Raw genomic sequence first — 13923 nt, 5'->3', positions numbered from 1 at the left:
GTAGTCATTGGCTGTGAGGGCTACAGGGTGATAGTCATTGTGGCTGTGAGGGCTACAGGGTGGTAGTCATTGTGGCTGTGAGCGCTACAGGGTGGTAGTCATTGTGGCTGTGAGCGCTACAGGGTGATAGTCATTGGCTGTGAGCGCTACAGGGTGATAGTCATTGTGGCTGTGAGGGCTACAGGGTGGTAGTCATTGTGGCTGTGAGCGCTACAGGGTGATAGTCATTGGCTGTGAGGGCTACAGGGTGGTAGTCATTGTGGCTGTGAGCGCTACAGGGTGGTAGTCATTGTGGCTGTGAGGCTACAGGGTGGTAGTCATTGTGGCTGTGAAGCCTCAGAGTTCTTAGGAACAGGGATGATTGTGGTCATCCTAAATGTGGACATTACAGACTGGGACAAGGAGAGATTGGACATTACAGACTGGGACAAGGAGAGAATCATTACAGACTGGGACAAGGAGAGATTGGACATTACAGACTGGGACAAGGAGAGATTGGACATTACAGACTGCGATAAGGAGAGATTGGACATTACAGACTGGGACAAGGAGAGATTGACATTACAGACTGCGATAAGGAGAGATTGGACATTACAGACTGGGACAAGGAGAGATTGGACATTACAGACTGGGACAAGGAGAGATTGGACATTACAGACTGGGACAAGGAGAGATTGGACATTACAGACTGGGACAAGGAGAGATTGGACATTACAGACTGGGACAAGGAGAGATTGGACATTACAGACTGGGACAAGGAGAGATTGGACATTACAGACTGGACAAGGAGAGGCTGGACATTAGACTGGACAAGGAGAGATTGGACATTACAGACTGGGACACTGGGACAAGGAGAGATTGGACATTACAGACTGGGACACTGGGACAAGGAAAGATTGGACATTACAGACTGGGTTAAGGAGAGAAACATTACAGACTGGGTCAAGGAGAGAAACATTACAGACTGGGATAAGGAGAGATTGGACATTACAGACTGGGACAAGGAGAGATTGGACATTACAGACTGGGATAAGGAGAGATTGGACATTACAGACTGGGACAAGGAGAGATTGGACATTACAGACTGGGACAAGGAGAGATTGGACATTACAGACTGGGACAAGGAGAGATTGGACATTACAGACTGGATAAGGAGAGATTGGACATTACAGACTGGGACAAGGAGAGATTGGACATTACAGACTGGGACAAGGAGAGATTGGACATTACAGACTGGGACAAGGAGAGGTTAGACATTACAGACTGGGACAAGGAGAGAAACATTACAGACTGGGACAAGGATAGATTGGACATTACAGACTGGATAAGGAGAGATTGGACATTACAGACTGGGACAAGGAGAGGTTGGACATTACAGACTGGGACAAGGAGAGAAACATTACAGACTGGGACAAGGAGAGGTTGGACATTACAGACTGGGACAATGAGAGAATCATTACAGACTGGGACAAGGAGATATTGGACATTACAGACTGGGACAAGGAGAGAAACATTACAGACTGGGACAAGGAGAGATTGGATATTACAGACTGGGATAAGGAGAGATTGGACATTACAGACTGGGACAAGGAGAGAAACATTACAGACTGGGACAAGGAGAGATTGACATTACCGTGAATATGAATGCCAGCTGTTATGAGGGTGTTGACCTGATTAAAGACACTTCTCACGTCGGCCTCAGAGAGCGAGGTCACCCAGTCCTTTGGGGCGGTGACGGCTCTCACAACCGGCTCAATATATTTCTTGTCAAAACGTGCATAAAATGCATTGAGTTGGTCAGGTAGAGAGGCATCGTTGGGCTGATCACGGCTGGGTCTTCCTCTGTAATCCATAATGGACTGTAGCCCCCTGCCACGTGGTGAGCATCAGAGCCTGTGTTATATGATTCCACTTTATTCCCATGTTGTCCTTTCGCTCGTTTGATGACTCTGAAGAGGTCATAGCGGGACTTGTTCCTGTCTTCGGGCCAATGTACAATGTAGAAAAAAGATAAATCCTTGAATGAGTATGTGTGTCCAAACTTTTGACTGTTTTTACTATGCGTGTCCCAGGCTGTGTATTGCGTGGAGAAGCTGGGGATCCCCATGGAGAAGGTAAACCCGAACGGAGGTGCCATCGCCCTGGGTCACCCTCTGGGCTGCACCGGGGCCCGTCAGGTTGTCACCCTGCTCAACGAACTCAAACGCAGGGGCAGGAGGTAAGAATATGTCTAGTCTCATCGAATCCTCAATCGTATTTCCTCTTATATCTACTATAGAGTCTAGAAAGTAGTCTCATCCCTAGCCTTGTTTACCATAACCCATGTTGTGTTCCCCAGGGCCTATGGCGTGGTGTCCATGTGCATCGGAACAGGGATGGGAGCTGCAGCAGTATTTGAGTACCCTGGACCTTAGAGGGAGCTGATCAATAACAATATTGATGAAAGGTTCACACTGTGATGCTTCGTACACCTTTGACAGAATCAGCTGTTGATTAACCGTTGAGGTGTTCCTGCCCTGTCTATTGAGTACTAACAGGTCGTCAGTCGTGTGATTCATCAGAGAGGGCATGTTTTTTGGATTCCATATAAATGACAGCACGAGAATGGACTGGTTAATCATTCTGTAGATTACTGTATGTTAATGCCTTGCCAAAGTCTGGTAAATCTTTAAGTGCCTTGCATTTCAGGAAAGCAATGCATCATTGCGCTTTGATATACCGCTGTACAAATCAAGCTGTAAATATGTGATTTTGTTTGAAATTTTCAATGTTAGGGGCTAAAAGAGTGATATGGAATAACATGGGGTAGAAGGTGATGTGGAATAACATGGGGTAGAATAGTTAGAAGGTGATATGGAATAACATGGGGTAGAATAGTTAGAAGGTGATGTGGAATAACATGGGGTAGAATAGTTAGAAGGTGATGTGGAATAACATGGGGTAGAATAGTTAGAAGGTGATATGGAATAACATGGGGTAGATTAGTTAAAGGTGATATGGAATAACATGGGGTAGAATAGTTAGAAGGTGATATGGAATAACATGGGGTAGAATAGTTAGAAGGTGATGTGGAATAACATGGGGTAGAATAGTTAGAAGGTGATATGGAATAACATGGGGTAGATTAGTTAGAAGGTGATATGGAATAACATGGGGTAGATTAGTTAAAGGTGATATGGAATAACATGGGGTAGATTAGTTAAAGGTGATATGGAATAACATGGGGTAGAAGGTGATATGGAATAACATGGGGTAGATTAGTTAGAAGGTGATGTGGAATAACATGGGGTAGAATAGTTAGAAGGTGATATGGAATAACATGGGGTAGATTAGTTAGAAGGTGATATGGAATAACATGGGGTAGATTAGTTAAAGGTGATATGGAATAACATGGGGTAGATTAGTTAAAGGTGATATGGAATAACATGGGGTAGATTAGTTAAAGGTGATATGGAATAACATGGGGTAGAATAGTTAGAAGGTGATATGGAATAACATGGGGTAGAATAGTTAGAAGGTGATATGGAATAACATGGGGTAGATTAGTTAGAAGGTGATATGGAATAACATGGGGTAGATTAGTTAAACACTATTTGCAGTAGTATTACTAGAGAACGTTGGTTATGTAATTATTACTCTAGAATGTCCATTATTCAAGAGGACGACTGGGATGGGATTAGTTTTTCCAAATTCACCCCTGTAATTCTTACTTTTTTTCAATAAATTCAGTTATGACAGAAGCCTGGAGTTTTTTTTATAGGCGTGAAGATATTTCAACAAGTCCTGGCGATAACAGACAACACTGATAACTCCAGCTTCGTTCCTAAGATTCAAAACCAAACCATCTTTGGTATAATGACGCCATAATATTTGAATTGAGGAAGTGTGATCATAATCATTAGGATATTTTAGCGGTCCGCAGTAGAAGGCGTCCTAAATGCCCCCCAGCCTTCAGATGGGAGTAAACAGTACTTCCTAAATGCCCCCAGCCTTCAGATGGGAGTAAACAGTACTTCCTAAATGCCCCCCAGCCTTCAGATGGGAGTAAACAGTACTTCCTAAATGCCCCCCAGCCTTCAGATGGGAGTAAACAGTACTTCCTAAATACCCCCCCAGCCTTCAGATGGGAGTAAACAGTACTTCCTAAATGCCCCCAGCCTTCAGATGGGAGTAAACAGTACTTCCTAAAGGCCCCCAGCCTTCAGATGGGAGTAAACAGTACTTCCTAAATACCCCCAGCCTTCAGATGGGAGCTAAACTGCTAACCTGCAGTTGTGTTTCTCGGCTCTGGATGAGAAGGGAACTTGTTCCAAGCGGTTAGGTCAGCTGTATGATGCTTTCCCTTCTATTAACAGGGTTGCATTAAATAGGCACAATATTTTTTAGTGATGCATTTGGCGATGTTCAATTCATTCACACACAATGTATAAATAAAAGCCTTCACTGTGAAAGTTGATACATGTAGTTCATATATAGGCCAAATTTCCAAACACATTCCAAACATACCCTCGTAAAACGGACTATCCTACCGATCCTTGACTTCGGCAATGTCATTTACAAAATAGCCTCATTTAAATAGGACCCAGTGATGTTCTTCCACCATCCCCACACTCAGTTTGTGTGTTTGACATTTCTATTGATCTTAGCCTCCAACACTCTACTCAGCAAACTGGATGCAGTCTATCACAGTGCCATATGTTTTGTCACCAAAGCCCCATATACTACCCACCACTGCGACCTGTACACTCTCGTTGGTTGGCCCTCGCTTCATACTCGTCGCCAGACCCACTGGCTCCAGGTCATCTACAAGACCCTGCTAGGTAAAGCCCCGCCTCATCTCAGCTCGCTGGTCACCATAGCAGCACCCACTCGTTGCATGCGCTCCAGCAGGTATATCTCTCTGGTCATCCCCAAAGCCAATTCCTCCTTTGGTCATCTTTCCTTCCAGTTCTCTGCTGCCAATGACTGTAACGAACTGCAAAAATCACTGAAGCTGGAGACATATCTCCCTCACTAACTTTAAGCACCAGCTGTCAGAGCAGCTCACAGATCACTGCACCTGTACATAGCCCATCTGTAAACAGCCCATCTACCTACCTCATCCCCATAATGTATTTATTTATTTATCTTGCTCCTTTGCATCTCTACTAGCACATTCATCTTCTGCATGTCTACCATTCCAGTGTTTAATTGCTATATTGTAATTACTTCGCCACCATGGCCTATTTATTGCCTTAACTCCCTTATCTTACCTCATTTGCACTCACTGTATATAGATGTATCTTTTGTTCTACTGTATTATTGACTATGTTTTGTTTATTCAATGTGTAATTCTGTGTTGTATGTGTCGAACTGCTTTGCTTTATCTTGGCCAGGTCGCAGTTGTAAATGAGAACATGTTCTCAACTAGCCTACCTGGTTAAATAAAGGTGAAAAAATTTAATAAAAAATATATAAATCTGTTCCTCCCTTCCCTTTATTTTCAACTCTCCTTTCGCAGCTTTTGTTTTACTAAATTAAACTTCGACAATGTCCTTTTTGCCTGACTTCCAACATTTTCTTCCTTTTTCCAAAGTGTATTTACATATTTTGATGAATGTGACAGAATGTGGTATCAGATGCAGGTCTTTCTGTTCAGAATACCAGTATTATAAAACAGTAAATCATCTTTGACCTTGGACTGGTGATGGTATGGACTGGTTGTGAATCATGAGTTGTGTTCTAACAGTCCATTGAAAGCTCTAGGCCAGCGTAACGCTCAATAAAAACACAGAAACACTTGTGAATAGTTGAATTGTTCATTTCCATAAACCAACAACGAACACAGTAACATCATATACACCAGTGGAGGCTGTGGAGGAGAGGACAGCTCCAAGTAATGGCTGGAACAGAGCAAACGGAATGGCATCAAACACATGGAAACCATGTGTTTGATGTATTTAATGCCATTCCACCTATTCCGCTCCAGTCATTACCACCAGCCCATTCTCCCTAATTAAGGTGCCACCAACCTCCTGTGCTATTAACTAAGTACAAGACGTGATAAATGCATGCAAAGAGTGCACAAAACTGTTGACAGTGTTCTCAGGTTAAAGTCCTGTCCTCTGAGACTCCTGCTAAATGTCGGCTAGTAGAGACACAAATCTCTCGTCGAAGGAGCCGCTTCCCTGGACGTGTAGCGATAAAGGGGGCTCCCCCAGGACCCCCTTTACTACGGCGGTGGCTTGGAACTCCCTCTCGTTGCTACAGGAGACAAATTAGACTTGGTAGAGAACAAGTAATGATAGCGTTATATTGTCAGAAATATGTAACCAAACCATGTAGAGACCTATGGACAGTAACCAAACCATATCGAGACCTATGGACAGTAACCAAACCATATAGAGACCTATGGACAGTAACCAAACCATGTAGAGAAATATCTAACTAAACCATATCGAGATATATTTGTAGTAATACAGTAGTAGATGTGGTTATTGTGGTGTTACCTGGCTGTTTAGCTGATCTGTAGGGGGCTGTGTGTTAGTTAGGGTTAGTTACCTGGCTGTTTAGCTGATCTGTAGGGGGCTGTGTGTTAGTTAGGGTTAGGGTTAGTTACCTGGCTGTTTAGCTGATCTGTAGGGGGCTGTGTGTTAGTTAGGGTTAGTTACCTGGCTGTTTAGCTGATCTGTAGGGGGCTGTGTGTTAGTTAGGGTTAGTTACCTGGCTGTTTAGCTGATCTGTAGGGGCTGTGTGTTAGTTAGGGTTAGTTACCTGGCTGTTTAGCTGATCTGTAGGGGCTGTGTGTTAGTTAGGGTTAGTTACCTGGCTGTTTAGCTGATCTGTAGGGGGCTGTGTGTTAGTTAGGGTTAGTTACCTGGCTGTTTAGCTGATCTGTAGGGGCTGTGTGTTAGTTAGGGTTAGTTACCTGGCTGTTTAGCTGATCTGTAGGGGGATGTGTGTTAGTTAGGATTAGTTACCTGGCTGTTTAGCTGATCTGTAGGGGGCTGTGTGTTAGTTAGGGTTAGTTACCTGGCTGTTTAGCTGATCTGTAGGGGGCTGTGTGTTCGTTAGGGTTAGGGTTAGTTACCTGGCTGTTTAGCTGATCTGTAGGGGGCTGTGTGTTAGTTAGGGTTAGTTACCTGGCTGTTTAGCTGATCTGTAGGGCCTGTGTGTTAGTTAGGGTTAGTTACCTGGCTGTTTAGCTGATCTGTAGGGGCTGTGTGTTAGTTAGGGTTAGTTACCTGGCTGTTTAGCTGATCTGTAGGGGGCTGTGTGCTAGTTAGGGTTAGTTACCTGGCTGTTTAGCTGATCTGTAGGGGGCTGTGTGTTAGTTAGGGTTAGTTACCTGGCTGTTAAGCTGATCTGTAGGGGGCTGTGTGTTAGTTAGGGTTAGTTACCTGGCTGTTTAGCTGATCTGTAAGGGGCTGTGTGCTAGTTAGGGTTAGTTACCTGGCTGTTTAGCTGATCTATAGGGGGCTGTGTGTTAGTTAGGGTTAGGGTTAGTTACCTGGCTGTTTAGCTGATCTGTAGGGGGCTGTGTGTTAGTTAGGGGTAGTTACCTGGCTGTTTAGCTGATCTGTAGGGGGCTGTGTGTTAGTTAGGGTTAGTTACCTGGCTGTTTAGCTGATCTGTAGGGGGCTGTGTGTTAGTTAGGGTTAGTTACCTGGCTGTTTAGCTGATCTGTAGGGGGCTGTGTGTTAGTTAGGGTTAGTTACCTGGCTGTTTAGCTGATCTGTAGGGGCTGTGTGTTAGTTAGGGGTAGTTACCTGGCTGTTTAGCTGATCTGTAGGGGCTGTGTGTTAGTTAGGGTTAGTTACCTGGCTGTTTAGCTGATCTGTAGGGGGCTGTGTGTTAGTTAGGGTTAGTTACCTGGCTGTTTAGCTGATCTGTAGGGGGCTGTGTGTTAGTTAGGGTTAGTTACCTGGCTGTTTAGCTGATCTGTAGGGGCTGTGTGCTAGTTAGGGTTAGTTACCTGGCTGTTTAGCTGATCTGTAGGGCTGTGTGTTAGTTAGGGTTAGTTACCTGGCTGTTTAGCTGATCTGTAGGGGGCTGTGTGCTAGTTAGGGTTAGTTACCTGGCTGTTTAGCTGATCTATAGGGGACTGTGTGTTAGTTAGGGTTAGTTACCTGGCTGTTTAGCTGATCTGTAGGGGGCTGTGTGTTAGTTAGGGGTAGTTACCTGGCTGTTTAGCTGATCTGTAGGGGGCTGTGTGTTAGTTAGGGTTAGGGTTAGTTACCTGGCTGTTTAGCTGATCTGTAGGGGCTGTGTGTTAGTTAGGGTTAGTTACCTGGCTGTTTAGCTGATCTGTAGGGGGCTGTGTGTTAGTTAGGGTTAGTTACCTGGCTGTTTAGCTGATCTGTAGGGGGCTGTGTGTTAGTTAGGGTTAGTTACCTGGCTGTTTAGCTGATCTGTAGGGCCTGTGTGTTAGTTAGGGTTAGTTACCTGGCTGTTTAGCTGATCTGTAGGGGCTGTGTGTTAGTTAGGGTTAGGGTTAGTTACCTGGCTGTTTAGCTGATCTGTAGGGGGCTGTGTGTTAGTTAGGGTTAGTTACCTGGCTGTTTAGCTGATCTGTAGGGGCTGTGTGTTAGTTAGGGTTAGTTACCTGGCTGTTTAGCTGATCTGTAGGGGGCTGTGTGTTAGTTAGGGTTAGTTACCTGGCTGTTTAGCTGATCTGTAGGGGGCTGTGTGTTAGTTAGGGGTAGTTACCTGGCTGTTTAGCTGATCTGTAGGGGGCTGTGTGTTAGTTAGGGTTAGGGTTAGTTACCTGGCTGTTTAGCTGATCTGTAGGGGCTGTGTGTTAGTTAGGGTTAGTTACCTGGCTGTTTAGCTGATCTGTAGGGGGCTGTGTGTTAGTTAGGGTTAGTTACCTGGCTGTTTAGCTGATCTGTAGGGGGCTGTGTGTTAGTTAGGGTTAGTTACCTGGCTGTTTAGCTGATCTGTAGGGCCTGTGTGTTAGTTAGGGTTAGTTACCTGGCTGTTTAGCTGATCTGTAGGGGCTGTGTGTTAGTTAGGGTTAGGGTTAGTTACCTGGCTGTTTAGCTGATCTGTAGGGGGCTGTGTGTTAGTTAGGGTTAGTTACCTGGCTGTTTAGCTGATCTGTAGGGGCTGTGTGTTAGTTAGGGTTAGTTACCTGGCTGTTTAGCTGATCTGTAGGGGGCTGTGTGTTAGTTAGGGTTAGTTACCTGGCTGTTTAGCTGATCTGTAGGGGGCTGTGTGTTAGTTAGGGTTAGTTACCTGGCTGTTTAGCTGATCTGTAGGGGGCTGTGTGTTAGTTAGGGTTAGGGTTAGTTACCTGGCTGTTTAGCTAATCTGTAGGGGGCTGTGTGTTAGTTAGGGTTAGTTACCTGGCTGTTTAGCTGATCTGTAGGGGCTGTGTGCTAGTTAGGGTTAGTTACCTGGCTGTTTAGCTGATCTGTAGGGGCTGTGTGTTAGTTAGGGTTAGTTACCTGGCTGTTTAGCTGATCTGTAGGGGGCTGTGTGTTAGTTAGGGTTAGTTACCTGGCTGTTTAGCTGATCTGTAGGGGGCTGTGTGTTAGTTAGGGTTAGGGTTAGTTACCTGGCTGTTTAGCTGATCTGTAGGGGCTGTGTGTTAGTTAGGGTTAGTTACCTGGCTGTTTAGCTGATCTGTAGGGGCTGTGTGTTAGTTAGGGTTAGTTACCTGGCTGTTTAGCTGATCTGTAGGGGCTGTGTGCTAGTTAGGGTTAGTTACCTGGCTGTTTAGCTGATCTGTAGGGGGCTGTGTGTTAGTTAGGGTTAGTTACCTGGCTGTTTAGCTGATCTGTAGGGGGCTGTGTGTTAGTTAGGGTTAGTTACCTGGCTGTTTAGCTGATCTGTAGGGGGCTGTGTGTTAGTTAGGGTTAGTTACCTGGCTGTTTAGCTGATCTGTAGGGGGCTGTGTGTTAGTTAGGGTTAGTTACCTGGCTGTTTAGCTGATCTGTAGGGGCTGTGTGTTAGTTAGGCTTAGGGTTAGTTACCTAGCAGTGAAGCTGATCTGTAGGGGCTGTGTGCAAGAGGAGACAGGATACTCCAACGGCTTCAGGACCCCACAGTAAGGAGTCACTCTGAACTCTGACCCTTCCTCCTCCTCACCAGACTCTGCAGACAAAGAGAGAGTTAACCTGTTTGGGCTAGGGGGCAGTATTGAGAATTTTGGAAAAAATATGTTCCCATTTTTAACTGCCTCCTACACCAACTCAGAAGCTAGAATATGCATATTATTGTTCAGGTTTGGATAGAAAACACTCTGAATTTTCTAAAACTGTTTGAATGGTGTCTGTGAGTATAACAGAACTCCTATGGCAGGCAAAAACCTGACAAGGTTTCAAGCAGGAAGTACCCTGTCTGACAAGGAGTCGTGCGTCTTACATCTTTTTATTGAAAAGTAAGGATCTTAGCTGTAACGTGACAATTCCCAGGGCTCCGATAGGCTCTCAGAGCCCGGGAAATAACTGAAGGTTTACGAGGGAGTCTCAGGCTGAAACACATTATCACCTTTTGTAAGTGTCGACTCAGAGGACCTTTGAATGAGGCGCGTGCACGAGTCGCTCCTGAGGAGAAATTTTATTCGGCTGTTTAGGCTCAATGCATACTCCCGGTTGGAATATTATCACTTATCTACGAGATAAATGGCATAAAAATTGGTTTTAAACAGCGGTTGACATGCTTCGAAGTACGGTAATGGAATATTTAGACATTTTTGACACGCCAATGCGCCATGCGCGGGACCGTGAAGAAGCATTCTGATAGTGTCTAGAACTCACGAACAAAACGTCGCTGTTTGGATATAACGATGGATTATTTGGGACCAAACCAACATTTGTTATTGAAGTAGAAGTCCTGGCAGTGTATTCTGATGAAGAACAAGCAAGGTAAGAACATTTTTCTTATAGGAAATGTGATTTTGGTGGAGGCTGACCTGGGTGGGTATCTAAATAGCTAGCCCTGTAATGCCGGGCTATGTACTTAGATTATTGCAAAATGTGCTTCATCCGAAAAGCTATTTTAAAATCGGACATATCGAGTGCATAGAGGAGCAATGTATCTATAATTCTTAAAATAATTGTTATGCTTTTTGTGAACGTTTATCGTGAGTGATTTAGCAAACTGTTAGTAAATTCCCCGGAAGTTTGCGGGGGTTATGCTTTTTCTGAACGTCACATGCTAATGTAAAAGCTGGTTTTTGATATAAATATGAACTTGATTGAACAGACATGCATGTATTGTATAACACAATGTCCTAGGTGTGTCATCTGATGAAGATCATCAAAGGTTAGTGCTGCATTTAGCTGTGGTTTGGGTTTATGTGACATGATATGCTAGCTTGAAAAATGGGTGTCTGATTTTTTCTGGCTGGGCACTCTGCTGACATAATCTAATGTTTTGCTTTCGTTGTAAAGCCTTTTTGAAATCGGACAGTGGGGTTAGATTAACGAGATTCTTGTCTTTAACCTGTTGAGGATCTTATCCCGATCTTATCCCGGTATTGGGATTCATTGTCATGTGACCATGGCGGGGAATTCAAAACTGCAAGAGTAATCATTTCAAAAAATCAAATAATCAACTATTTTCCTCCATTTGAAAGATATATCTCCTAAATCTAACCACGCTGTCCGATTTTCAGAGGCATTACGGAGAATGCATAAAGTTAGGTTATGTGAGGAGAGTACATTGACAATAGCTGCGTGTAATGTTTAGCCAATTCAAAGAAGGGCATCAACAGACAGAAAACTAGCTAGAATTATGCACTTACCTTTGACAATCTGCATCAGATGACACTCATAGGACATTATGTTATACAATACATGCATTTTTAGTTCCATCAAGTTCATATTTATATCCAAAAACAGCATTTACAGTCGCGGTGAAATTGAGAATTTTTTTCGGCTCGAATGCACCCAGTGAATCCAGCATTACAAATCACGGAATTACTATTCGAAAACATTGGTAAATTATAATATTGTCATTCAAAGAATAATATATTATCATCTCGTAATTGCTACCGAAGGGCCAGATCTCAAAATAACTTTACTGGGAAATCACATTTTGTATAAACTGGGTACTATGCTAACAACAATAAGCTATATGCTAAGCTAAGCTAAGCTATACCGTTAGCATTAGCATCATCTAATATCGATAATAACATTCTAAATATCCCCTTACCTTTGATTATCTCCATCAGAAGGCGCTGCCAGAGATCCCAGGTCCAGAACAAATGTGGTTTCTTTTGACAAAGTTCATAATTTATGTCCAAATAGTTAGCGTTCAGTAGGCTCCCACAAAATGAGGTGGGCAGTGTAAAGTCACGTCGAAAAACTAAAGAAAACCTAGTAAATAATCTATTTACGTTTGTTTAAACATGTCAAACGTTGTTTAGCACTAATCTTTTGTTCCATTTTTAACGTGAAACATCAGTAAACATCAGTAATATTTTCACACAACCTATCAAGTGTCTAGAATAAACGATAATGACAAAGGCACTCTTCTCAGATTCATGCGCAGGCGCAAAAAATGAAGTGATGACGTGTCAACTTGTAAGCTTTCTAATTCGGTGTGTATTTATCACAGATGCTTCAAACAACTTTCTAAAGATCGTTGACATCTAGTGGAAGCAGTAGGAGTTGCGAACTGAATCCTTTCTCACTGTGGTATCTTTAAAACAATGACACTAAATAGTACAGCCACAAAATTCTCATTTTTTTTAATCTATTTTTCTCAGGTTTCTGCCTGCAATATGAGTTTTGTTATACTTACAGACACCATTCAAACTGTTTTAGAAAATTCAGAGTGTTTTCTATCCGAATGTGTTAATAATATGCATATCCTAGCTTCTGAGTTGGTGTAGGAGGCAGTTAAAAATGGGCACATATTTTTTTCAAAATTCTCAATACTGCCCCCGTGGCCCGTAGAGGTTAAATAGCTGTAAAATAGTCATATGTTTGAGAAATTGAAGTAATAGTATTTCTAACGATTCAAAAATCGCGCCACTGGATTTCAGTGGCTGTTACGTAGGTGGGACGATTTCGTCCCACATACCCTAGAGAGGTTAACATACCATCACCAATCACAGGCGCATTTTACACCCCTTCTGGTTTGTTTGAAATCAATTGCATGCTTTTTGAGCACCCCACAACTCATAGAATAAACAGGAACGTTTTACAGTCAGAGGGTTGTTTTAACCTTCCTATAGAAGAAAATTAAACATATTCTACAAGAACCAATATCCCTCCCTAAAAACACAACCTTATGGAACAATTCTTGGACAGCTTTTCAGAATTCACTGATAAATTGGTCCACTTGGAAAACTAAAGGCATAGAAACCGTAAATGACTTTGTAACAGGAAATACATGTATTTCCATGACTGAATTAAAAAGCAATTTTGGATATTTGTTAAGTACATGCTACTTAAAAGTTTGATATCAAGACATTTTGATTTGAAATCTTTTGGACATCAGAACGATCTGTATTTGAGTCAGAAAAGGATGTCTCAGCCTCCAGTATTTATGCTGCAGTAGTTTATGTGCCGGGGGGCTAGGGTCAGTCTGTTTCATCTGGAGTATTCTCTTGTCTTATCCGGTGTCCTGTGTGAATTTAAATATGCTCTCTCTAATTCTCTCTTTCTCTCTTTCTTTCTTTCTCTCGGAGGACCTGAGCCCTAGGACCATGCCTCGGGACTACCTGGCATGATGACTCCTTGCTGTCCCCAGTCCACCTGGCCATGCTGCTGCTCCAGTTTCAACTGTTCTGCCTGCGGCTACGGAACCCTGACCTGTTCACCGGACGTGCTTGTTGCACCCTCGACAACTACAATGATTATTATTATTTGACCATGCTGGTCATTTATGAACATTTTAACATCTTGACCATGTTCTGTTATAATATCCACCCGGCACAGCCAGAAGAGGATGGCCACCCCTCATAGCCTGGTTCCTCTCTAGGTTTCT

The 13923-nt window shown here is 43.3% G+C and overlaps 2 protein-coding genes across 17 annotated transcripts in view; one reads left to right on the top strand and one right to left on the bottom strand.

Annotated features, from left to right (window-relative positions):
• Nucleotides 1-3740, top strand: part of acaa1 (acetyl-CoA acyltransferase 1) — a 30421-nt gene extending 26681 nt beyond the window's left edge. Inside the window, exons 11-13 of one of the 16 annotated variants that reach the window (XR_003873989.1) lie at nt 2073-2218; nt 2339-2848; nt 3233-3740. Coding sequence is in view for 1 of the 16 variants with exons in the window: in XM_029744515.1 (XP_029600375.1) it covers nt 2073-2218; nt 2339-2414 (222 nt within the window). In the remaining 15 variants the exon portion in view is untranslated. Of the gene's footprint in view, nt 1-2072; nt 2219-2338 lie in introns of all 16 variants that reach the window. The other 15 variants (XR_003873990.1, XR_003873988.1, XR_003873987.1 and 12 more) reach the window with 15 other exon arrangements.
• A 2042-nt stretch (nt 3741-5782) lies between these two features.
• The window catches only part of dlec1 (DLEC1 cilia and flagella associated protein), a gene marked incomplete at its 5' end in the record, with an annotated part of 148357 nt that continues 140216 nt past the window's right edge, over nt 5783-13923 (bottom strand). Inside the window, 2 exons of the mRNA XM_029744506.1 lie at nt 5783-6243; nt 9957-10077. Coding sequence (XP_029600366.1) covers nt 6117-6243; nt 9957-10077 — 248 coding nt within the window. The remainder of the gene's footprint in view (nt 6244-9956; nt 10078-13923) is intronic.

This window comes from Salmo trutta, unplaced genomic scaffold (assembly GCF_901001165.1).
Source record: "Salmo trutta unplaced genomic scaffold, fSalTru1.1, whole genome shotgun sequence".
In the NCBI taxonomy this organism is placed as follows: Eukaryota; Metazoa; Chordata; class Actinopteri; order Salmoniformes; family Salmonidae; genus Salmo; species Salmo trutta.
This window is presented reverse-complemented; position numbering and strand designations above follow the sequence as displayed.